Here is a 26,334-nt window from a genome sequence, read left to right as displayed (position 1 = left end):
TTTATTTTAGATAGATAGATACTTTATTGATCCCGAGGGAAATTCAGGAAGTAAGTAGCTCCGAAGGCTATTTACTAACCTTTCTTCGATTATCGAAGAAAGCGTTTAGCCTATCAAGCTAGCTGCATATTCATCCGTTAGCATTCAATCCCGCCACAGTTCACGCTCCAGAGATGGTTCTGGTGCTGATTCCATCGTCTCGCCTCTTTTAAAGTGACCAATAAACCAAACTCTCACAGCGCCGGTGCAGCCTTTAAAAGACGAGTGCACGATTTTCTTAAAACAGGCCGGCGAAGCACACCGACCCTCTCAGGAGCTAGCTTGTCCCTGATGTCCCTGACTTGGTTTCATAAATTCTCTCTCAACATTTGGCAGATAAGTTAGGATTGCACGATCATTATTTTGTTTTCTTGTGCTATATCAAGTGTTTTGTAAACACATTAAGCCCCCCCCCCCTCAGGGGTCCACCCACCTTCAGTTTGAGATCATGTAATATTGCTGATAATTATCAGTCAAACAGTCGGTGCGTTTTGTTTTTCACAGCTGAGTGTTAGTGGTTAAGAATGAGCAGACGGGGGCGGCGGGGTGTTTAAATGGTGCGAGCGTGTGGTTGTTGTTAGCGCCGCACACACCGGGGTGGTTAGACACGGGTGAGGCGTCGTCAGGGACAACAAAGCAGGGTTAAAATTCACAGCCTGTTGCCGTTCAAGTCTTGAATATTCAAAATGCAGCAAAAATGGGGATGTCAGCGTGTGTGTGGTTCAATGAATGATTGAATGTTTTAGATTATTTTTTTTTTAAATTCAAATATTAATCACGTAAAGTCAAACCCTTCTTTTCGAGCCCGGCTTCTTGCTCGCTTTCCCTGTCACCACGACCCAACCAAGCCCCCCCCCCCCCCACCCCGTCTAATCCTGCTCGTTTAAATATCTTCTAGTCAGACCACTCGTTCTCGTCCAGTTCGGAGTCGTCGTCGGACTCGCTGTACTCCACGGCGATGCGGCGGGACAGGATGGTGGCCACGTCGTTGCCGACGGGTTCCCTCTTGGCCTCCTGCTCCCGCTGCTCCTGCACCTTCCTCAGCTGGATACCTGGAGGAGACGAGAGTAGGGCGGGAGGATGGCGGGGGTGAGCAGGGCCGTGACTAGAAACTCTGGGGTCCCGGGCAAAATGTTCCTCCATGGGTAAAGTGAGGCTTTGATATCCCTCCTTATTTATTTATTTATTTATTTATTTTTTTAATGTTTAACTTGCAGAATTTGGTTGGAATTTGTATCTTGTATTTTATTTTTTTAAATTTAAAAACAAATAAGACAATTCACATTTCTTTTGTAGCTTTTTTTTGTGAAGATGTTTTCCTTTTCATGACGCAAAAGAAAATAAAGTTTTACTTTTGAAATGTTATCATTCATAATGTAATAATGTAGTTCATTAAGAATCTCCTTTTACAAATAAAACTGCTAATTTCCTTATTTAAAAGTAGGTAAACACTTCAACACAATGGCTGACCGGTAATACCTGATTGTATTATCCCGTAAATATGTGCTCGAGTTAAAGTATCAGGAACCTTATTTATGATTTTATGGATGATAAAACCGTTTAATACAAATAAATTATGTCAAAAAGATGAATATTTAGTTTTTACAGTGTTGAAATAAACGTTATCTCGAGCTTTTAAAACACCTACCTAACCTCACACTTACCTCTACGTATGGCGGCCAGCAGGTCGGAGCGGGCGTCGCTCATCGGGATCATCCCCAGCATGGTGGACTTCCTCGCCGCGGGGCCTCCGTCCACCGCCTGGCCGACAGCCGCGTGGGACGGCGATGGGTGAGCCTGCAGTCCGGTGGGGACTCCGGGTGGAGGAGGCGGAGGAGCGGCAGGGGGTGCGCCGGAGGGAGGGTGGGCAGGGGAGGGCACGTAGTTGGCTGGGGGAGGAGGAGGGGAAGGGGAGTAGGGGCGGGAGAGGGCAGAGGAGGTCGGCGGGACAGCAGAGGCGGCGGCGGCGTTGGGAGGGACCGCGGCGGAGTCGAAGGCAGTCTGGGCGGAGGGGATGGTGGGGGGAGGTGGGGGAGGGGCGGGTGGGATATAATACTCGGGGATGGTGGAGGGTTGGCCGCTGGCAGGGGAGGAGGAGAGAAAAGATGGCGGGTCAGACTGGATTTCTTCTCGTGGTCGAGCTAAGCTTACCGTGTCCAACGCTAACTTTATATTTAGAGACTTCAAACCTTTTATTTCACTTTTCACAATAAAAAAAAAATCTCATTTAAAAAATATTAAAACGTTTACTGAAAGGACTTAGCGCCTTGTGCAGTGACACTCTTTATTCAGAGGGGGCGGGACGTTCATTTTGCTTCAATCCTGCAAAATCTTTTTTTTTTTTTTTTTTTTTAATGCACCAAATGGGATTTTCTTTTCTGTAAGACACGTCTGTATCTCTGACATTTCTGTGTCTGTCTGTGCAAAGCTACGGGCCAGGATTCAAATGAAGGCCAAGAGACACAGAGATGAACTCTGTAAAGGGTAAATGTGTATTTTTAGAAGTCTCAGATCGTTCTGTTTTAGGGGGGGGGTGTTTGGGTCCAGGAGGAGTCACGTAGAGACATTTTAAAAAGGTGAGACAAATCCAATTTTAAATTCGAAGCAGCAGCCTGCTGACATTAGCCTGGCCTTTCTAGTTTCTACATTACATTTTGTCATTGACAGAAGCACCAACTGAACACCTCTCTCGATTAAGATGAAGAAAAGTTTTGACCCTGAGTTTGAAACACTTTGGTTGCCTGGCAGGAACATTGAGTAAACCGAAGATCGAACACGAGAACATTAAAGAATAGAAAGACAATAACCTCTAAGGGTTTAACGTACCCGTGTCCTGCCCGGTACTCTTTAACCGACTGCTGCCTCGGCCCGTTAACCGTTGGATCTCCGCCGGCCTGGACCCCGTGTCCTGATGGGGTCCTGCCCAGCGAGGCCGCATGCCGCCCTCCTGCCGCGGGGCCTGCTGCTCCAGGGGGCTGGTTGGCCGGCCGGAGTCCTCGGTCCAGGGACTGAGTCTGGGCCGCAGCGCTGAGGTGGTCGGCGGGGTGGACGGCGCCAGGAGCCTGGTTGGAGGGGTGGTTGGGGCTGGCTGGGTACGAATCTGACGCCATCGACCTGAATAAAGAAAGGTGGTAAGTTGAAAGATTTGAAAGTTATAAGTTTTAGTAATTCAACATTTTCTTAGATAAATCAGGTTTTGTCACAAATATAACAATTTAATAAAAATCAGGTGCTTAAAAAAAAAAAAAAAAAAAAAGCTGAGATATTTGATCAAATAAAGCTGTTTTAATGAGGTTAATATTTTACTTATTTTATTTATTTTTATATTCTGTTTGTTTTTTAGGGAAATCTTTGTCAAGTTACCTCTGAAGCGTTTATTATGAATTTTTCATGAAAGCTTTTTAATCCACTTTTATCCAGAAGAGGGCAGCAAAGAGCTTTAAATAAAAACAATGAATAGGTGCGTTTTCGCTCATGTCTCCATTTACACTCGTGTGTTTGAATACGTGTATTGGGGTGGTTGTGTAACGGTACCTGGACACTGTAAGCGGTTTACACTGTACCAATACTATTTATAGATTTTTAAGTCTTTGGAAAATATTAAAAGTCACAGGTCTCAAGTAATTCTTTCAGATCATCGACGTGTAGAAAGAATTACTTCTAAAATAAGACGTGAAAATGTGAACTGCTTCCGTGTGTACAAACTCCACATAATGTGTTGTTGTTGGAGAGTCTTGTTGTCAGGTTGGATTGTGTCAAGGGGACTTTAAAGGTTTGTGTACCTGCTGTCGGGGGACAGGGAGCCCTCTGAGGACATGCCATGGTAGGGGGAGGGGGTGAGCCTGGCGTCTGGTCTGAACTCTTTGTCGTACGCCAGGACATTCCACTCCTGGCGTCTGTTACGAGCCTTACGCACCTTTGAAGGGAAAGCACAGGAAATGTCCATGTTTACATGTTACAGGTTCAAATCCTGCCTATCAATCTATCTATCTATCTATCTATCTATCTATCTATCTATCTATCTATCTATCTATCTATCTATCTATCCACCAACTTCCTGTCTGTCTGTCTGTCTGTCTGTCTGTCTGTCTGTCTGTCTGTCTGTCTGTCTGTCTGTCTGTCTGTCTGTCTGTCTGTCTGTCTGTCTGTCTGTCGGTGAATCCATCCATCATCTTCTTGCTAATGGCCATAGGAGAACAGCTCACTGTCTATACTTTAGCGAATGACTTTCATAAACACAGTTTTTTTTTTTGAGTGATTAAGTGTTCCACATATTGGCTCCAATATCCGCTTTTTAAATCTACTCAGAAAATCTAAGTTCACAGAGTTCTTTTAGCACCAGCGTCACATTTTTTTTTTTAATTAAAAAAGCTGCAAGTAAAGTTTATCTTACAAGCTAGCTGTTAGCTATCTCTGGTGAAGAAGTTAAGCTAATAGTGCGAGCGGTTACAAACTTAGCCCGAGCTACGAAAGCTTCACTCTCTGAAACTTTTTAAAAAAAGTTGAGTTTGCTAAATTGTTTAAATCATTTACAGTGAGGGACGTAAAAATACCTGGTTACACACTTAAAATCGATACAAATATGGACCATTTTAATCGATTTGACAAAAAAAATACATTGTAATGCTTTTCATTTAACCACAGAGGGCGCTAAATGCATTATGCCACTGACCTTAACCCAGTCTGTAACCCAACAGTATGCAATATAAAGGCAGTTTGCATGCAAACAACCACGGTGAAGCTTTTATTAAAGCTGATTTCAACTAAAGACTTTGATGAATGTACTTTGTCCATTTGAGCACTAATTCATGTAAATCTGCAGTTTTTAATTCTTTACGATTTCATTCAGTCAACGCTTCCTCACGTACCTTCTTCACCTCTCTGCCCGGGTCCTCGACCTGCTTCTGCTGCTCCTGAAACAGACACACAGAGGCAGACGGAGAGATGGATAAAAGACGGGGCAGAATGAGTTCGAGGTTTCTGCAGGGCCGAGGGAGGAAACAGGGACCCCGTCACCAGCTCTTTTAACCACGAGGGCAAATTCACACACTCACACTGGACTAGTCTACACATGAACACCCGGACACGACTGACACCAGACAAATGATGGACCCAGAAATCGTCTGGAAACACGGGACAGGAAGCAAACAGGAAGGGGTTAGAGAGCAGGTGAGGTGGCGAGCGAGCGAAACAGACACACAGAGGACGGGTGAGTGTCGGTGTACTATTACTGCTCTGTTTCAAACAGTGTGAGTGTCTTACCTCAGGTCGGACTTTGTCTACATGATTGGATTGTGTTTTGTGTGTTAGTGGGATATGTCGGGGTAAAGTGAAAGGGCAGGTTAGGGGGGGTCGGGGTTATCTTACAGAGATGGACAGGGGGCTCCTGGGTGGGGCTTGTCTGGAGTGGGGCCTGTCAGGGTGGGCCGGACAGCCCTATGGAAACATGGGAGAAAGACAAGCTGGTGTGTTATACTGAGCAGAGGAGGAAGAGGAAGAGGAAGGGTGGGGTGTTTGTCTTGGACACGGAGAAGTTGCTCTTTAATTTGACTCAACAAGAAGAAGAAGAAGAAGAAGAAGAAGAAGAAGAAGAAGAAGAAGGTTTTCAAACCTGTTTTTTTTTTGTTTTTTTCTTATGGGGAACAAAAATTGTTTTAAGAGGGATTTTATTCTGTTCCACAAAGTTTCCACATTGAAAAAAAAAAGTGAAGAGCATTAAATTAAACAGAAATATTGACAAATCGCAGCGAACATACAGCAGCAGATGGTCAGGGGCTTGAATCAAAAAGTAAAAAATATTTAAAATTCTGCGTCAAGTTTTTTGTGAAAAAAAAAAAAAAAAAAAAAAAAAATGCTTCAAAGAGAACTAACTGGAAATGACCACAGTCGTCACACACACACACACACACACACACACACACACACACACACACACACACACATACATTTACGTTTATTCACAACTCATTTCATCAAGTTTTTTTTCCCCTTTGGATTTTAATCTGTTTAACGATAATGAACCCGTCCAACTGCTGCTGTATTGATAACTAATCACAGAACAAAGCAAAGCTCGATGGTTGGTACAGTCGAATACACACATGTACTTAAAATGACATTACAGAATAAAAACAAGGACAATTAGGCAAAGCAGCAGATGAATTTATTATACTTTACTGCCACATTTCCACTCTCACATCCAGCACGCACGTTTACAATTAAACAATTTAACACACTAGCACGTTCACGCAGATACGACAGCGGCACACAACAACACACACACACACACACACACACACACACACTCGTACCTTCTGACGTCTCTTCTCCTTGCGTTTGTCTTCGGTAGCCTGCAGCATCTTCTCCTTCCACAGGATGAAGAAGTAGGACGGGTCGGTGTAGAACTTCAGAGCGTCCTTTTTGTCATCCCTGCACAGAGCGGACACACACACAAAAAAAAAAAAATCATCCACACAAGTTTATTCCGAAAGCTTTTGGATCAACAAATTCGATTGATTAAATTCCCCTCAGTTATTGTGTAGAAAACAGACGCCAATCAGATCACAATTTTTTTTACATTTTTTTTGATAAAATGCTTCATGTACGACAAAAACCTTTAAAAACTAGGAGTGAGAGCATTTCATGGAGCTAGCAGGTTCTTTATTAAGGTCTCTAACCTGTAGGGGCTGAGTATGTTGAGCGGTGGAGGTTTGTCACAGCGATGGTACATCTCCACCACAGGGTTGGGGACGGACGTCCTCGACACCACCTGCTGGTCCTGAATGGTGCTACTCTTAAAGGCCTTCCTCATGTTGATATCCTGCAGGGAAACTAAGGGGAGAAACAAAAAGGATTTAAATAAACCGTGCAGTAAACATGTGGAGAATTAAGCCAAAATAAATGGCTGGAATTATTTGCAAGGAATCCGCGACACTGTTTGACAACATAATCCCTCAAAACAGCTGTTTTAACTCTTGCGGCGTTGGATTAACAGCTAAATCCGACATGTGCAGCAGTGTCCTTTGCTCTCTGGTCTCAGCTCTTTCCAAATTAGACTCAAGAATTAAGTCAGTGTTTATGAGAACGAAGGAGGAGAACATGATCCGAAAATCATAAATCAGCTGGGATCTAAAATTCAAAGTCCAAAAAAAAGTCAAGTCCATCTTGAGGGACCAATCAGCACCTGCCTGTCTGGAAAAATAATTTGTAGATTTCACTCATGACATCGAACAGGGATTTTTTTTAGTGGATGCAGATGGAGCACTGAGGGAATGCTACTTTCCAAATCATGCTAGTTTTCGAAAATGAACAACCCTGCCTTCAACTTTCGACACAATTTAAACGTGAAAATGAAATCACGAGTACATGAATATGAAATAAAAACATTTTGTGAGTATTCATAAGGGCGCAAACTACACACGCAAATAGACTAAAACATCATGTAAAACAGCGATTATACTGTAGGCAGTGTGGTAAAACACACATACATATGCATAGACACACAGAAGGTGATAATAGGACAGCAGGGACAGATTAGTCTCAGAGCTTGTTGCACCAGCTTAATGAGCATCATTTACACACACACACACACACACGCTTGTCTCTGTATACATGTGAGGACCTTTATTAACATAAATGTGTTCCAGAGCATCTCATTCTAACCTTCAAGCATCACAATTGAATTCTTGATCCCAACAAGTACAGAAAAAAATAATCTTCTAAAAATCAAACCTTTAGAGCAAATCTTAAGACTTCAAATCAGTCGCAATCATTTTAGTGACCACAAAGTTCTCACAAGTCCCCAATGCGAAGCCGCACAAAAAACTAATGTCCTCACAAAGCAACTATGCAAAATGCAGTTGTGTTTGTCTTTTTGTTCCTTGTGAGATCTCTTAATGCTTTGAGTGTTACAAAGCCTGTAGGAATGTGTGAAAACATAATTTGGCACATGGCACAACGGTCCCCGTAATGTTGCTACAAAAACTGAACTGGTCCTCAAAAAGCAAATAAATGTGTAAAATAAACACAGCAGATCCGTTTTTGTTTTTCGACACTCATGAAATCTCTGAATGTGTCGTGACTTACAAAGCCTGTAGGAATGTGTAGTGATGTGATTCGTCTGCCCAAATGTCCACAGCAAAACGGTCCCAGTAATGACGGTTAAAAAAGTCAAATATGTCCTCGCAAAGCAGTTAAACCAGTACATCAAATAAAGCGCTTGTGTACGAGATCTCTGAAGGATTCATATCCTATACAAACTGTAGGAATGTGGGATTGTAGGATTTTTCTGCAAGAGCCAATTGTGTGTGTGTGTGTGTGTGTGTGTGTCTGTGTGTGTGGGTGTGTGTGTGTGTGTGTGTGTGTGTGTGTGTGTGTGTGTGTGCCTGTGTGTGTGTGTGAGACACACAGTAACAGGGAAAGGGAGAGTAAGGGACGGAAAAAAAATCTGCACATATGTGTGTCAATCCTTTAACCCCAGGGGAGATTTAACGCCACCATACTGCAACGCTATCCAGGATCAAGCAGATGGTTTAACACACACACACACACACACACACACACACACACACACACACACACACACACACACACACACACAGGTTCAGTGAACATTGGACCAGTACATAATAAGGTTAAACCGTGTCAGTCTGACATATGTTCCAACCAGTGATTTACTTTACTCTCCTTACTGTAAACTGTTTGTGTTGGCTATAAAGAGCACTGATGGGAATGAGGATGGAGGTTGTTAACCTTCAAATGCAGAGACTCGCACCTAAAGAAGAAATGAAAAGAGGTTGGCTGTTTGATGCAGGAGTGTGTGTGTGTGTGTGTGTGTGTGTGTGTGTGCGTACGAGCAGATTCTGCAGTCAAAGCACACTCCTGTCTGCTTGCCGTTTGATCATTCCTTCCTAAGCTTCTGTCCCTGCAGCTAAATGAATAATCCACAAAACTAGCAGCTAATGCAACTTTCATTCAGACACATCTTCAAAGAGACCTCAAGCTCTTCCTTTCTTTTTCAACACACACACACACACACACACTCTCTCTCTCTTTAACCATACATAATCATCTCACTCGTTTTGCTCTCCTCTGTGTCTTTAACTCACTGCACATTTATATTAATAAAACAAGTTGTGGAAAAAAACAGATTGGTGTCTTAAAGTCTTGTAAGGTGGCTCGCTGTTGCCCGACTTAAACATTTATATTTCTCTGAATTAGCGGGAATGGGTTACGAAACATATTTGCAGCATCAGAGGCAGATAGATGATGCTAACACAAACGCACGAAACAAAAAAACTTTTACTTCCAACAACGGCCACTAGGAGGCTTTAAAGAGAGGCTAGAGGCGGACCTCCATTGGGCCAAATATTAAAAATTAAACAAAGAAATATTTTTGGTTTCTTTCGTTTCATTTTCCACTCCTGTTTAGTTTCTGTTTAGCTCGTATATTCTGTTTAATAAGACAGTGCTTTAGAATCACCAGATGATTTTAGCAGTTAGCATTTGCTAACTCTTGCTAATGCTTTCAAGCTTCAATAACATCCAAGCAAAATGATAGTAGCTAAACCAGTCATGTTAAACGGTTTGCTATACTTCTCATTATCATTCTTTTCCCATGAACATGAGTTTGAAAATGCAATTTTCTACAGTGAAAAACAGAAAACAATCGTTGTTTTGTCCTGCTGCGAGTTCACATGAACTCACATTTAGAAAGTCAAAATCAATTTGTGTTTGGAGAGTCCAAGATTCTGTTTTGTTTTTTGTTTTTTTGAGAAACTTGAAAGATGTCTGGAAATGTTGAATTATTGGATGTAAACATTTACATGTACCACAGACACAAAGAGACATTTAAACCAGGAAAGCTAAAATGAGTGATTGCATATTAATGATACTGGCATTGTTTTAATAAATCTGTTTAGTTACACTTTAAAAGATTTTATTACTGCATTGATGTCCATCCTCGTCTTTTCTTATTCCTCTCAAGAGTTATGAGATGAAGTAAATGTGCGGAGGAGAGGGAGGCCTGGGGATGGACAGAAGAGGAGAGGGGAGATGAAAGAGGGAGCAGGGGATGGGTAAGAGGAAGAAGATGAAGGAGGGAAGAGTTAAGACTGAAAACTGCTGAGCTTTTTCTTTTCATCCTCGACTGTGCTGCTTGATCTGACGCTTTGTTTCTGAGGCCGCTGTGCTGCAGAATGACGAGGCAATATCAGCATAAAGAGAAAGGAAGGAAGGAAGGAAGGAGGAAAGGAAGGAAGGAAGGAGGAAAGAAAGAAGGAAAGAAGGAGGAAAGAAAGAAAGAAGGAAAGAACGAAGGAAGGAGGAAAGAAAGAAGGAAAAAAGGAAAGAAGGAACGAAGGAAGGAGGAAAGAAAGAAGGAAAGAAGGAAGGAAGGAAGGAGGAAAGAAAGAAAGAAGGAAAAAAGGAAGGAAGGAAGGAGGAAAGAAAGAAGGAAAAAAGGAAGGAAGGAAGGAGGAAAGAAAGAAAGAAGGAAAAAAGGAAGGAAGGAAGGAGGAAAGAAAGAAGGAAAAAAGGAAGGAAGGAAGGAGGAAAGAAAGAAGGAAAAAAGGAAGGAAAGAAGGAAGAAAGAAAGAAAGGAGAACATTGAGGTTAGCAAGGAAAGACAAAAGGGAAGGTAGATGGGACGTAAAATAAAAAGGAGTGAGAAGGACGAGACAGAAGAAGACGATGGGAGACAGAAAATAAAAAAAGATAGGATGAAAAATGAATCAAAATAAGACCGAATGACAGAAGAATTGAAGATGAGACGAGAGACGAAAGACAGAGGAGGAAAAAAAAAATAGAACAACAAGCTTCAAGTTTTCTCACATCTCAGATAAAAGGTTAGCGTGACCCTCTGGGGCCACCGTAGTCCACTCGGAAATCCTAAAATGTTACCTCAGACTGTGGGAGTCTGACTGTGTGTGTGTGTGTGTGTGTGTGTGTGTGTGTGTGTGTGAGGAGACGCATCGATCACTGCGTTTACAGAATCAACCTTCAGAGGCAGTGATGAGCTTGATTGTGGAGATAATGATTATGAACCACACTATGTAAACACACACACACACACACACACACACACTGGGTGTCCCTACCTTCTTCCACTGTGGAGTCGAGCTGGGTGACTTTTACCGCCAGCTGGTCCACCCTCTCCTGCAGGCTGCTCATCCTCAGGTAGAAGCTGTTAGCTTCATTAAACAGCTCGCCGAAAATGTCCTCTGCATGACGACCTGCACAGAAAACACACACACACACACACCTTTAGGTTTTACATTGTTGCTTTCTTTAAAGATGCAATATGTAGATTCCACCACCAGGGGGCCCTCAATCAATGCTACAATAACAAAAGATGCTACATCCAGGTTAGCGGGGAATCATGGGAGTTCTCTCTGCTGCTACTGAAGTCTTTGCACGGAGCGGACGGGAGAGATATCTGAGTATATTTGTTCTGATATGAAAACTTTTTAGAGAACATTTACAGCAGAGAACAAAGACTGGCCTTTGTTTCAACACCTCCCAGTTTGTCCGTCATGTGAGCAAACATGGCCGCCTCCAGAATTCAGAAGTCAATACGTTTACAAATACGAGCAATTAAGACACGCATGACGCCGTTTGTGCGTGAACTAGTGGAGTCATGATAGAAAAGGTTAGCGTGTGCAGATCATGACTTTCACTTTTGACAATGGAAAAAGGGAAAAAAAGTAAGAAAATAAAAGCGTAAATAAATAAATAAATTTAAAAAAGCCTGATAAAGGAGATAAAAGAGAAACAGAGCGAGGGAGGTCTCTTTTCTTCTTCTTCGTCTGTCTCAGCAGGACAGCCCGTCTCCTGCTGTGAGACATGACGGACTGAATACTTAATACGAGATATCTGTCTGAGAGAGAGAGAGAGAGAGAGAGAGAGAGAGAGAGAGAGAGAGAGAGAGAGAGAGAGAGAGAGAGAGAGAGAGAGATGGTGTGCATGTCAGACAGAGAGATGTCCAAATATTTCAATGTTCTTCCTGAGATGCAGGAATTTATTCTTCCTTGCTCACACTGCTAAACCCAAACACACACACACACACACACACACACACACACACACACACACAGTCTATCACATGACAGATGGAGCAGAGGCAGCGCGCTCACTCGCTCATTCCACCCCGGCTTCTTACCGAATCTTATCACAAAGATCGTCTCAAACACACAATATCTGCTGAGAGCTGCAAAATGCTGACTCATCATGTCGTCCTTCGCGGCTGGGTCAAAGCGGCCGTTTTTTTGGGGGCGGCACGTTTACTCTTTTAACGGCGTCCATAAAACTCCACCTTGGCAGCAGCCGTCCTTCACGCTGACTCGATTTCCTCTCAGCGACAGAATCGCCACGACGGTTTCACACACGTTTCTGGGGTCCGTTTCTCTAAAACGTAGCTCTGAATGTGTCGGGATGGGATCGAGCTGAAAAACATGCTAACGTGCCGGCACACCAGGAAGTGACCGCTCATGAACTCTAATGGAGTTTTTTACTCAAGAACGTGTTTTGAAGTTGTGACTGTGTCAGAGTGAAACATAGTTAATCATCTCTTTTCAAAACATCAACGTCTATTTGATTGATTTGCTGACACTAAAAAGTGTCTGAGGACAGGCGCTAATCACCATAGCAACGCCTCAACGATAGGGCAGCTTGGACGCGATTGGCCGATTTTGGAGCCGTTTTCTCTCGGTCGATTCGTCAAATTGTCCTGGTGATTTTTTCCCCCCAGAACGAACCCTTCTCATCATCCACCTTCACTTCTTACTCCTCGGTGTCAAACGTCCAGAGAAAAACGACTCACTCAGACTGCCCAGCTGTTTGATGATGGCCGCCAGCGTGCTGTTGGTGACACACTCCAGTTCACTGGTTACCCCATCTGGCAGCGCGCCGCGGCACAGATGCCGGGGCTCGATGTTCCTCTTCACCAGCGGCATGTCGGTCTACTCCTGGGGGAAACGACACAAGTGAGAGAGTGAAAGTCAGCATCAACCAATCAGAGGCAACGTGATCACACACCTTAAAATGCAGAAGAAAAAAAAAAAAAAAAGTATTATTTTCATCTCCCTGCAGGAAGAGATTGAAACGCAGCAGCTCCACACTGACGGATCAAAAGGAGAAAGACGAGGCTGAGGGACAACGTGCTCAGCTGTGAGTCGTGATGGACACGGAGGTGTCACGCCTGCCGCGGGGGGGGGGGGGGGGGGGGGAGCCTTATCACGCCGCTTAATGTCAGCGCGGCCGGGGGACGAGCCAAGAAGCCAAATGAGCCGGAGAGAAGTTTTTAAACGATGCTAACGAGCCGCAGCCAGAGGAACCACGAGGGAACCGGAACGAGAGAGAGAGAGAGAGAAAGAACAAGATGGTGAGAAATAGAGAGAGAAAAAGGGGGGGGGGGGGCAATCAGACCATCAGAGCGAGAGAACAGAGTGTGTCAGTGTGTGAGTGGACGAGCTTTGAGCTACACACAGAGGCAGGATTTTTGGGGGGGGGGGGCCGAAAAGACTCAAGTTGTGAGCAAAATACAAAACAAGCTAACGTGAGAAAGCAGCAGAATATTATCCAGAAGATTCAGCTCGAGCCAGTGGGAGGAGCTAGTGACGTTTATTTATTTATACTGTGCCTGCTGCACGGTGCATCGAGTGTGTGCACGCGACCACTACGATCACGTTTTCTGTTCTTCGCCGCTCGTTTGTCGATGATGTCATTCTGGTCAACGACACGTCACATCGACACGAAGGCAAATATTCTCATTCCAGCGCCGCGTGGCGGACTCACCCGTGTACAGTGTAATCATGCGTTTTCATTCATTCGACATCGACGACTTCCAGCGCTACAGGGGAAGCAGGTACTTCACATACACATTCAGACATGCGCGCACACACAGCACTGCTCTCCCTCACTGGTTCGGCCGATCCCGCCACTGCCTCCGAAGGCGGCACAAAAATGGAGATTCAAAGACATTCAAAGTGAAGGCAAGACGTCACGGGGACGTAAATATCACGCCACGAACGCGGAACGTAAAAGTGACAACAGGAAGTAAGTAGATCCTGCACTTTGTCTTGTACTCTCTGAACGTGAGCGGCACAGAGGGAGAGAAATTGAGGACAAGAAGTTGTACAGAAGTGTGCGAGAGACTCCGACACGTGAGGGGGGGGGGGGGAGGGGGGGGGGGCGCGCTCGGCTCCGCTCGCTTTAACCACTGAACTCGCTCTATGTGGGACACGCTTGTTATTTTTGGGCGACGACGTTGTGTGCGAGTGTGTGAGACGGACTTGTGCGCACGTGACGTGTCTCTCTATCTGCTTTAGAATCAAAGCAGGCATGAATTCTTATCTCGTGTGTGTGTGTGTGTGTGTGTGTGTGTGTGTGTGTGTTGATGTGTGTGAACGTGGGAGGTGTGTGTTATCAGGTCAGCGCTCTGGAAACGGGCCATCCTCGCACTCTCTCACGCTGGTGCAATTAAAACCCACTTGATGAAAGGAAAAAAAAAAAGAAGTTGCGTGTTAGCATGTTAGCATGCTATTAGCAACCTGTTTCTCACGATGCGTCAAACACACGTGTCCCCTCATTTGTTTATCTAGACTCCGTCTCCCTCTCTTTCTCCCTCTAACAGCTTCTGACATCCAATTACACAATCCACCTCAGATTGTGTCTTTAGAGTGCGAGCGAGTGTGTGTGAGAGAGAAAATGTGTGTGTGTGTGAGAGAAAGTGTGTGTGTATGTGTGTGTGTGTGTGAGAGAGAGAAAGAGCCAATAAAAAGCCTTTCCTCCAGCTGTTGTAAATAATCTAACACCACGGCTCTTTAATAAAACATACGCCCGTCCACATACGCCATCGCCGCCTTGATGGCTGCTCTTCATCTCTTATTGGATTCATCACACACACACACACACACACACACACATATACACACACACACACACACGCTCATCTGTTTTTTCTTCTTCTCTGGATATTCTCTCCATCTCCTCCTGGTGTCATGAATAAATAAGAAGAGGGTGAATCTCTCTGTGTCCAACAGCGAATAGGTATTTCCCACCAGTGTTTTGATGTGAAGGTGTGTGTGTGTGTGTGTGTGTGTGTGTGTGTGTGTGTGTGTGTGTGTGTGTGTGTGTGTGTGTGTGTGTGTGTGTGTGATGTCAGAGTGTAGACCCGTTGTAGAGGCCACTCAGCCCGGGGTTCTTGATGTAGGTTTATGCATGTTATGCATCCTGACACACACACACACACACACACACACACACACACACACTCTTTCAGGTCAGCTGGAGGGCAAAGTGACCTGGCGAGACGCTCGACACACCGGATATAAATCACAGACTAACAAAGACAAATATCTCTTCACATCACTGGACTGTATTCTGTGACCTGTTTACGCTCTTTGTCCCAAACGCTCGAATAGAAAGCAGGAAAAACGGCTTTTGTGTTTTCTGCAGCCTCAGACTGGAATCTGATGGCGTCCTTAAATGTTTTTAAATCTCCAATAAAAGACCTGGAAGCAGAGTCTCTAGGATGCAGATGTTTTTAGCTCGACCGCTTGAACGACTGAGTCCAGGATTTGACTCACAGACGGTCCCGTTAGAATGTAAAAATGTTTCTTAAATTGTACCTCGTGTACCTTTGTGTATTTGTCTGCAACAACAACAACAACAATGACATCCTCTCTGGATCGAGCCGACGACGAAGAGAAATGAACATTGACAAGATGACGAGCGCGAGAAGTGAGAGTCAAAAAGTGTGTCGGGGGGGGGGGGGGAGAGAGCTGTGGGAACGTTGTCATGGCAACGCGCTGAGGAATCCTCTCCGCCCGCTCAAAAGCGGAACCTGTCGCAGACGCCGCCGAAAATAGTCTGAAAAGAGAAGGATGGAGAGAAGGAGAGGGAGGGAAAAAAAAAAAAAAAAACGCTAAAAGAGGGAAGTTGGCGGAAAACCAGAAACCTTGAATTTGAAGTGGGGTTTCCTCAGGAACTCATCGCCGTCTGACACCTTCACTTTGTACACAACACAGGGTGAAGGAATGAAAACAGAGAATCTCCTCTGACAGCTCAACGAGTCAAACTCACTTCGGATCGAGGATTCACGAGGAGATGGGGGGGGGGGGGGAAAGTGACGGACATTTCACTCTATCAAGGCTGTTAGCTAAAAACAAAAAGGGGCTTTTTTTGGTCACGTCTCTGACCCTTCTGTCTCGTTCAAACTATTAACTATATATTCAACATCAACATCCACCTCGTACCTGCTATCCTTTCATACGTTCACACATTTCTTCCTCATCCTTCGGTCCCGTCTCTGCGGCCCGTCCTCGTGTTTTGACGGCCGTAATTACAGTCGTAATCAGATGCGTGTTTTATACCCTCTGATCCAAAGCTGACTGCAGCCTGTTTACCAGGACGCGCTGTGATGTTGGGGCTAATATCCCCCGACCCCTCAGATTGGAAGCAAATATCTCCACGGGGGAGAAGAAGGGGGAGGGGGGAGGGGGGGGAATCGCATGCTGATAGACTCTTAAACAGCCGGATAAAAACAGAGAGACGGCTTAATTACTGTCCTTAACCAAACTTAGCGTTACTACAGGCGGTCGAGCGACCATAAGCTAATGCTATTACTGCTCCGTCTGCTTGGACGTACACACACACACACACACACACACACACACACGTCTCCTACTGGGTCTGTCTGCTCAGAGAAAGGTTAGCCTCCTTCCATCGTCGCCCCTCCCCCGCTGCTCCACAGGACGGCCCTGTATAATCACAGATAATCAGCCGTCTACAGTGACTAATGGAGATGACTGGCACTGATCCTTTATGACGACATAATTTGATGATATACAGCACGAGGGCCCGAGCTATGTCCTCTGATGCAACAGCGCGAGGTCGCCATGTTCTGCACAGATGAGCTAATGTGACATGATAGACCCTGAACGACATTAGCACAGCAGTCTGGCTTTTCTGAATGAAAGTGTGTGATTTAATCGCTGGACATGTTTTGGTTAATGTAAACCTGAGGCGCGTTGGCCCCGCCCACTCAGGGAAGCTGCGACTCCAGGTATTAACGCGGCGTGTCGTCGCAAGACACCGACTGGAGGTGAACCGACAGACTTTCCAAACCACAGAAAAGACTTTCTATGGCCGTACTCATAACGAGTTAATCAACTTTGAGATGCATATCGTTACTTGAGATTGATCGTAGAATCTTGTTTTCAGATATTTTAGCGGTAGTCTGCAAAGCCGCGTTTCCAACCAGCGGTCCGGTATGGATCAGTACAGTTTGGTAAAGCCCGATCCTGTTTGCGTTTCCACAGCCCAACCGTGCCCTATTTGGTTGGCGGCGTGTAAGCCGGATGCCGATAGCCGCGTCAGCTACGTAATAGCGTCACGTTAGCAGCTAATTGCTAACAGCTACCCTGCTAATAAATTCAACAAAGAAGTAAAACGCCAGCAGTCCTTCTACTCTGTCACTGGCTCTTTGTTAGAAAACTCAATACGAACAAAAAATCGTGTTGTGTTTGCCGCGGGAAGTGACGATCCTTTCAACCAATGAACGGACTTCAGTGTTTAGCGCCACATTTAGGGATCCGATCGGTATACTTTGCATCCCAACAGAAGGGAAACAAAAAGTAGGACGGTACGACTCGGTAATTTGGGGATCTTTCCCGGCTTTAGTCGATGGAAACGCCACACAATGCGTACCGTACCGAGACGTACCGTACCGTACCGAACCGCTTGGTGGAAACGGGGCTCTAGTGTCTCCGCCTTACAGATCCACTGTAGTGAAAAGGGGGGGGGGGGGGGAGTGTAGGGATGCTGGATGTTGAGTCTGAAGAAAGCAGTCTGAAAAAACAGTCTGAAAGTGTGTGTTGTAAATCCAGGTCTGACTGGGTGTCGCTGAGCACACAGCTATGAAAACAGCAGCCTGAGCCAACACAGTGAAACACAGATAATGTTTTGTTCTGAGTCAGGATTACTCTGGTTTCACTCTGCAGGCGCGGGAAGCTCTGCGCTTGGTCGTATGCCAAACGTCAGCGAATGAAGAGAACAAAGCACGCATACCCCCCCCCCCCCCCCAAAAAAAACGAAAAACAGGCTTTCATATGTTTGAAAAAAAATCAGGTTAAAAAAAAAAATAAAGCTGCTATGTTTTGTTTGATGTCACAAATACGGCAGGAGAAACGATTTAGTTTGATGGGGGTTTTTTTTCAAACCACACGGCGAGACAACGTTTTAATTTAAACCGCTTTGACTTCACTAAAAGCCTCGTTCTCACCCCCCCCCCCCTTCAACACTCTCGCTTCCGTCTGGCCTCTTTTTTTCCATCCTTAAACTTTCCATCTCCCTTATTCCCCATCCCGTCGCCTTGCTCCAGCTTCTCTCTCTCTCTCTCTTTGAAGTCGCTGTTTGTTGATGCTCTTGGGCGAGCTACCATTGTACCAAATGATCACAATTACGATGATGCCCCCCTCCGCCCCTCTGCTCTTTTTGCACTAATCCTCCCTAAAAACAAATTATGCAAAACGGAGCGAGAGAGGAGGGGAGTAGAAGCTCTGCGGAGACGGTTTCTTTGGAAGTATGATAATGAAGCTATCACAGCAGCTGAGAGGGGAAAAAAAATAGAGTTTACATTTTGGGTGAATGAAGTCCTGCAAAGAGACCCGAGTAACTTCATTGTCTCCAGCGTGCGTGCGTGTGTGTGTGTGTGTGTGTGTGTGTGTGTGTGTGTGTGTGTGTGTGTGTGTGTGTGTGTGTGTGTGTGTGTGTGTGTGTGCGTGTGTGTGTGTTTATCTTATTGAGCCTCTTAGCTGATGGGAGTGTTATGAAACAGCCATTTCAATAAACGCTGAATAAAACATGGAACACCAGCAAGCTAACGCCACGCTGCCGCTTTCCTGATACTCGTAGTATTTGCAATTCATTAGTTTGTTGGGGTGTTTTTGTTTTTTTTTACTTGTGTGTCACATGGGTTGGATTTTATGAAACAACACGGCGAGCAAACACAAAGATAACAGAACCAAACTAAACTCCGGAAAAACTCTCAAGATGGCTGACGCTCGCCATTTGGACGATTATCTGTGTTGGCGTTGTATTTTATCACAGATTGAATTCATCAATTACAACGTGTGTGTGTGTGTGTGTGTGTTGTAACCCCCCTGTCTCACCTCATGTCCCGCCCACAACGCTATCTGATTGGCTGGAAGTCACACGAGAAATATGACTGAATCGTTGTGTTTTGAGATTTTCTTGTTTAGTTAGTTCATTGAGGACGTGATGTCACTGGCTCGCACGGAGACAAGGGAGTGAAACCCTAAGTGACCCTCGCTCCAGGTCGGGCCTCAGGTCAGGGGTTACAGTCGTTTGTCGGGGAGTGTATAGGGGCGGCGTGAGGGTAAGTCTCCGCCCAATCAGCTGCTCCCGTCGCGATGACATGATCTGATATGTTTGAAATTCTGGTCTTACAACTGCACGAAAAAAAAGAGCCAAAAGCTGATTCCTCATCTCCAACGGTTTTTTTTCTTCTTCTTCTTCCTCTTCCTGATTTGCATCTGAAAACTGGCAGACGGCTACTGAAATCACCATGGCAACAGCAGCCATGCCGGTTCGATGTGTCTTTCCCCTCCTATGGTAGAAGATATGAACAGACTTAAGTGAGCACACGTCCTACTGACGGGCCTACGAGCAAGGCAGGAACCAGAAGATGGCGTTCACTGTCAGACGTAGGGAGGTAAAGGGCTCAAGCGTGGAAAAAAAGGAAACTTATCGGATCCGTCAAAGATTGATTTCTAAAGTTCCTGAAAATCTGCCTCTCCGTTCTGTTCTAATGTGGTGAATAAACAGGTCAGCCACAGAATGAATGCAATGTTTCTGAACACCATTCAGCCTTTCACTCTGCGTGTGTGTGTGTATACGTGTGTGTGTGTGTGTGTGTGTGTGTGTGTGTGTGGTGAGAACCCTCCTCGTGCCCCTCTACGACCCGGTCTCTCACAATTAAATGTGTCGGCCTCAGCACGATTGCAACAAGTCATCCGGCAGAACCATGTGACCTGACACACACACACACACACACACACACACACACACACACACACACACACACACACACACACACACACACACACACACACACACACACACACACACACACACACACACACACACACACACACACACACACACACACAAACACACGCACAGTGTTAAAGTGGGTGTACTGGTGCGGGTTACTGGCCAGGACGGTCTCCTCTGGAGGACGAACGCAGGGAGAGACAGGTCACATTAAGGCTGAGACGTGAAGAAGAGCTCCACTGTCCCAGTTTAAACTGGGAGAGGTGACACACAAACCAGAAAAAGACACAAAGAGTCGAACTGGGCAGAGGCTGGATCATCCGCTGGGAAGAGTGGGCCAAAAATAATAAATCATTGAATTTCTGAAACGGTTTAAACATAATCCACGAAGGTCGTTTTATTTAAAAACACTCAACGACTTAAGCTAACGAACGACACGCTACGAAAAGAAAACCATCTGCCGAGATAAGTTCATACATTCCACCACCAGGGGGCCGTGTCAACGATGAAACATGTCCCGTAACGACTCGAGCGTTCAGGATTTCTCGGCCTTTAAAACCAGCACAGAGAGAGACTCTACATATGAAACCTTTTTGAGTTTGAGCGGAGAGCGTTACATCATCGCCGTCTTCTCAAGCTACAGAGGGAAGCAGTTATCCCGAAGAATGGCCGGCTTTTGTGTGCGCGCATGTTGTCGGTGTGTGTGTGTGTGTGTGTGTGTGTTTCCCTTCAGGCAGTCCGTCATGTTTCCCATCATGCAAGTCTTTGTGACAGCCTCACCGACAAAATAAAACTCGGACTTTCCCCGACATCATGTCATTCGAGACCAGAAAGAAAAAATAAATCCCCTTAATCAAATATCGAAGCTCCAACAAACTCTTTGTACTCCTAAATAATCATTTTAAAAAAGCACGTTTGGTGCTGTTTCTGTCTTTATGAGATCCTGCTGAGAGAGACAAACATTAAGTACCGACTGCAGCCCCGTCAATGGCTCCTTTTTAACTCCTTTTTGATGCATAATTTCATTTCGATTTTGCTACACTGTAAATTTCTCCATTAAACGAGATAAATGAAGGATTATTTCATCTTCTCTCTTCTCTTCCTCCGTTTGTTTCCTCGTGTCCGGCGGCGTGACGGTTTACTGACACGATGCTGCTCGGCTTCTTGGATCGGATTAAAGGGTCACGATCATCTTCATCAAAAAAAATAAAAAATCACAAACAGAACATGCAGTAAGTGGAACATTATTATTATTATTTAGATTAAGACCACTGAGATAGAAACCGCAGCTCTGGGATTTCTTATGCTGAAAAATATGATACGATACTGAAGTGCCTCTGAGCAAGGCGCTGAAGTCGTAAGTCGAGCTCTTAAATCTGACCTCAGAGCAGACGGAGGGGAAGAGAGTCGCCCCGACCAGAAAGGAGCCTGATTTTAAACACGTGTGCGATCACTCAGAGGACAAACGGCCCGATCGATTGGCTTCACCGGCGAGCGAACACGAGACGACATTGTGCGAAACGGGCGATGAATTCGCTGAGTAATGCCGACGTCTTTCAGTGGAAGGCATGAGAATGAAAAGGTAGAAATAACAGGTGAAGAAGTAGATATGGGGGGGGGGGGGGTGTTAGACAGAAGTGACGGATTTCCAGCTGATCGGATTAAACGCTTCCTTTGCATCCTGGGTAGACCGGCTCTGTTTGTATCATTTCAACCAGGGCGAAAAAAAAGAAGCAACACTATTTTGTCACGGCGGACAGTCAGGTGGAAGAACGACGACACGCTCTGATAAATTCAGAGAGGAGACGCAACCTGGCAACGCTCCCAGCAGCAAAAAAAAAACACATCATAAATACAGTTTTTATTTCCAGACAAGAACGACGCCGGAAAAGTTTCCCCTCTCTGCGGTCACCAGCTGAACATATTCATGATAAATGGACTCCGGTAGCGCTGCCAGCAGAAATAAAGTGGGAAACATTCATTGTGATAAAGTCCATGCACGTTATCCTCCGACTGATAAAAGAGAGAAAAACACACACAAGCATAATTATGTCTTCAAGGTCAATAAAATAAAAATAACGTCAAAGCCTCCTGTTGCTTCTACATCACGTAAACGTCACACGTGTGTGCAGTGTGTTCATTCCGCCACCGGGGGGCTCCAAATCGAAAGAATCACAAAAGACGACGTCGTGGCTTGAGGGGGAATCACGGGAGCGATTCTCTCTCCGCTACTCTCCCCTCACCGCCGACGACAACAAACTCCATGTTAACAGTCGTCAAGGCAACCGGGTCAAACCGACCCGAGGACCAGAATACGTTGACGACGAGCTATCCAACTACGCATTCCAAAGAAGAATTTACGGGACGTTTTTTCGCTTCCGGTAAGCAGCTCACGCTTCCCAATGCTGCGGCCTTTTCGACGTCACATCCACGCCTTCGTGGATGGCGGCCGCCATCTTTATAATGGCAGATTCCTCCGGCTTTGACAAATGTTGGAAATATTTGAGGTGACGTAAGTACTCGATAAATTAATTTAGACATTTCAAAGTAAATGTCAGAAAATTCTACGTATTGTACCTTTAAACGCTCGAGCACACTCATTCACTTCATGAACGTTCTTCTTTAATTATGTCGACGGCCAAAATTAAAGTTTGTAAAAATACGACATTTAAATGGGATTTCGTGGCGTCCATTAACGTGACCCGAGCAGGAGGCTTTTCAGGTTCTACTCTGAGCTGTTTTCCCTGGAAGCATTTTTCCAAAGGAGCGCCGAGCGAGGAAGAGTCATGACAGATCCTATTCAACGTGTCAGATGGTTATTCAGACTATGAATAGCCCCGGAGAGGATCTCTAAGTGGTCGCATCGCTCAGTCTGAGTGCACCCTGAAGAGGCCGCGCGGTTTCTTACACAGTTAATTTAAACCATTACGAGAGCCGCGACGAGACGCAGCCAAACACGTGTTTGTGGTCAAAACCAAGCAAGCTGTTTGGATAACACAATTCCAATCCCACTTCCTTCCCACCTGGAAATGTTTTAAAATCAAGCAAAATCTGAGGGGAGGACGTCCTCCGGGAGGCAGAAGAGAAAAGGTCCGTGCATCTGGAAAACGTATAACGGTCGACTCCTCAAATACAGATTACTGTGAAAACACGGCGTGTGCCTCTGGAATCCTGATCCGTGTTTAAGTTTAAAGAGAGGACTGGAAAAAAAAGGACCAATCAGGTGCGTCGGCTGGGGAGGGACTTAACACCCCCCCCCCCCCACCCACCCTAACTTGGTTTGGATTTTTGGAAGGAGAGAATAAGACATGTTGCTATTTAATGAATAATGTGCAACTTTTGGGTTTGGGTTTTGTGATGTCACAAACCCACTTTCAAGGAGGGGGGGGGGGGGGGGGGGGTCCGAGCGCTACATGCTGCTACAGCTACTAGATAGATACAAGATGTGCCTGAACATGAACGAGACATCTGAAAAACACAGTAAAGAGCATCGAAAAGCAGAAGAAGAAGAATTCGGGAGCTTTCAATAAGCTGTATTGATTGATTATTTTGGAGACTTTAAAACAAAAGTCCTTATTTGAGTCCAGTTTACTCGCTAAACGTGCGTCACAGGGCTGCACGAGAGGATAATCTGGTGAACGTGGAAGTGAACTTTTAGGATCCAGCATCACCGTGCTGTCTTTGCTTCACTCCCTGAAGTTAACTCACTGTGTGTGTGTGTGTGTGTGTGTGTGTGTGTGTGTGTCTATTTATACACCTGTGTGTGTGTTTGAGCGTTTACGCTTCTTTAGCACTCATGTGTTTGAGCGTTTACGCTTCTTTAGCACTCAGCCTGTTTTACCCTTTTTCTTCCTGGATGATTTACTTATGTAAGGAGTCAGCACAAACTCATCTGAGCGGCAGCGTCTCTTATGAATACTACTTTGTACTGTGGAGACACTGCGCACACACACACACACACGCACACACACGCGCACACACACACACACACACACACACACACAAAAAGGAAACATATTATCTAATCAGCTCTCGGCCCGGCTGGAGTCTAGACTTGAAAGGACTCATTTGTGAGCGTATTTGTTAATGACGCTCTGCTTGTTTTCAGCCGGTAAATGGAGAAGTCATTTTTCGGACCGGTTTGAACCGGACTCAGCTTCACGCTCTTCACGCTCACCGTCCAGTTAGAAACGTTAGCGATGTGTTAGAACAGCGGGACCATCAGAGAAATTAAAAAAAAAAACCACACACACACATCCATGTAAAATCATCCCCAACCGGCCTCGTGACCTGATCGTGGGTTTGTTGATTGTCTCGAACCCCGAAATGAACCCTCGTCGTCCGTCAGCACCCACACAGGAGTTGGGCGCCCCGGCCCCACGGTGACCGTAGATCAGTATCGTGACGGCGTGAGATAATACGTCGAAAGTGGAATAAAACCTTTTAAAAAAAACTCTAATCAGCGCATTAACAAAAACATACAAACGTTTTATCTGAACCGTCTAAACAGAGCGTTTTATTCTGAAAGCGTGTGTTGTTTTTCGGGGTCTGACTTCCTGTCCCGCTCTGTGGTTAATTCATGCACGCTGCAGTCGAGCGCCAGTGGTAAAAAAAATGGAAACCTATCAGCTTTCGTTTACAAAATAGGAATATTTGGTGGAGCGCCGCTAGCCGAGCAGTTATGTACGTGAGTCTTTACTTCCTGTTGTGGCTACCGTGGGGTTCGAATCCGACCTCTGACCTTTGCAGCACGTTGTACCCCCCAACTCTCTCCTCCCGATCCTCACCTTTAAATCCAATAGGATCAAGTGAAATGAAAACATGGTGAGTATTGTGTGGTGCAGGCTCGACTTCTCCCAACTCTGTTCCTGTAGTTATGATGTTTGATGCCTTGCTCAGGGGCGAGCTGACCCTGGTTTCCTGAACCTGTTTTCTTTTCCTGGGGTCAAAGATCTCACCTGAATTGCCAAAGTCACAGCTTAATGATCGACAATAAAAAAATTTTTTTTAAAAAACACCAAAGGTTAACCTTGTGTTCTGATACACGATGAATAAGTCCAGAACAAAATGCACAGTGACAGACTGAATGGGTCAGACTAATCCTCTGCACACCTCCTGTATGATCAACCCCGCTGCTCTCTGTCAAGTCTCCATGCAGCCAAATCCGATGACACATCGACCAACTGGTGACATCTCTCTCTCTCTCTCTCTTTTTTTTTTTTTTACGTGCAGAACAGAAAGACACCTGAGCAGGGCGTCAAACAACGACGACGACGACGACGGGGGGGGGAAAGGGAGTAACACCTGCCTCCTAGAAGATCTAATAATGAATAAACATGCAGCTCAACGCAATGTTCCCCCTCTAATCTAAGGGGGGGGGGGGGGGGGGTGCATTATGTGTGTGTGTGTGTGTGTAGCATGCAACAACAATAACAAACGCACCCTCCCTCCTGTACGTGCACCCACAGGAGGCATGTGTCCACACCATGGCTGTCACATGCAAAAAGCCGATTTAAAAATCTGCTCACATTCACCTGTCTGCCGCGCGGCCTCTTCTTCTTCTTCTTCTCTCGCTTATTTAAAGGTTGCTCTCCTCTCCTTCTCCACCGCTCTGCATTTCACTCCTCATCGTCCATGTTTCGCAGCGTTTTTTCTGCCTGGGTGGATGAATGGATGGATGGATGGAGAAGAGGTGGAGGACGCGTTGAAGGAGGAGGAGGAAGAGGAGGAGGCGGTGAGGAGCGGAAGCCTTTGAAGTGAGGAAATCTGGGTCCCTGCTCGCGCGACCCAGCTGCGTGGACTGGATTTATGTCGTTTCCAAGGCAGCGTCCGTCGAGCGCACGAGCGTCAAGCCGAGGCCCGTTGAGCCTGATGTAGAACCCAGTCTTCCGGTTTCTATTTCAAAATAAAAGTCTCGCGAGAGCTTTCACAACTGATAACAAATGGGAACTTCTGTTGTACTTTTTAAAAAAGGAGCTTGAATATAATATATACAATTAATTTACATATAAACCCCTTGATATCCCAATTATTTACTTCATTTCTAACATTTTCTGGAACGTTTTTTCGAACAAACTTTCATTTAAAAGCTCATGTATGTGTCAGGCCCGGCTCTACGAGGGTGCAAAAGGTTGCATTGCCCCCTTCTTTTACTTTTCTGCACCCCCAAGGGAGTTAACAAAGAGAAATGACGTTTTTTGTTTTAGTTTTACAATAAATAATCAA

The 26,334-nt window shown here is 45.3% G+C and overlaps 2 protein-coding genes across 5 annotated transcripts in view; one reads left to right on the top strand and one right to left on the bottom strand.

Annotated features, from left to right (window-relative positions):
• Positions 1 to 10,819, top strand: part of gpr185b (G protein-coupled receptor 185 b) — a 27,894-nt gene extending 17,075 nt beyond the window's left edge. Inside the window, exon 2 of one of the 2 annotated variants that reach the window (XR_013781639.1) lies at positions 10,022 to 10,819. The gene's annotated coding sequence lies outside the window, so the exon portion shown is untranslated. Of the gene's footprint in view, positions 1 to 37; positions 854 to 10,021 lie in introns of those variants that run through there. The other variant, XR_013781640.1, reaches the window with a different exon arrangement.
• Positions 52 to 26,334, bottom strand: LOC306841953 (actin-binding protein WASF3). Of its 3 annotated transcripts, none has more exons than XM_079371989.1 (11): positions 25,638 to 26,334; positions 12,854 to 12,998; positions 11,133 to 11,267; positions 6,714 to 6,867; positions 6,348 to 6,465; positions 5,407 to 5,475; positions 4,908 to 4,952; positions 3,822 to 3,955; positions 2,866 to 3,153; positions 1,704 to 2,119; positions 52 to 1,091 (listed from the first exon to the last, which is right to left on the bottom strand). In XM_079371989.1, exons 2-11 carry the CDS (start codon positions 12,984 to 12,986, stop codon positions 934 to 936), a joined length of 1,650 nt encoding a protein of 549 aa, XP_079228115.1. In that variant the 5' UTR covers positions 12,987 to 12,998; positions 25,638 to 26,334; the 3' UTR covers positions 52 to 933. The 3 variants fall into 3 exon arrangements, with proteins under 3 accessions (XP_079228115.1, XP_079228116.1, XP_079228117.1); XM_079371990.1 differs by having other exon boundaries at positions 25,644 to 26,334; XM_079371991.1 differs by lacking the exon at positions 5,407 to 5,475 and having other exon boundaries at positions 25,638 to 26,331.

The sequence above is a fragment of the Symphodus melops genome, assembly GCF_947650265.1.
Source record: "Symphodus melops genome assembly, chromosome: 20".
Taxonomy (NCBI): Eukaryota; Metazoa; Chordata; class Actinopteri; order Labriformes; family Labridae; genus Symphodus; species Symphodus melops.
The sequence above is the reverse complement of the archived record's forward strand: the minus strand, read 5'-3'. Positions and strand labels throughout refer to the sequence as shown.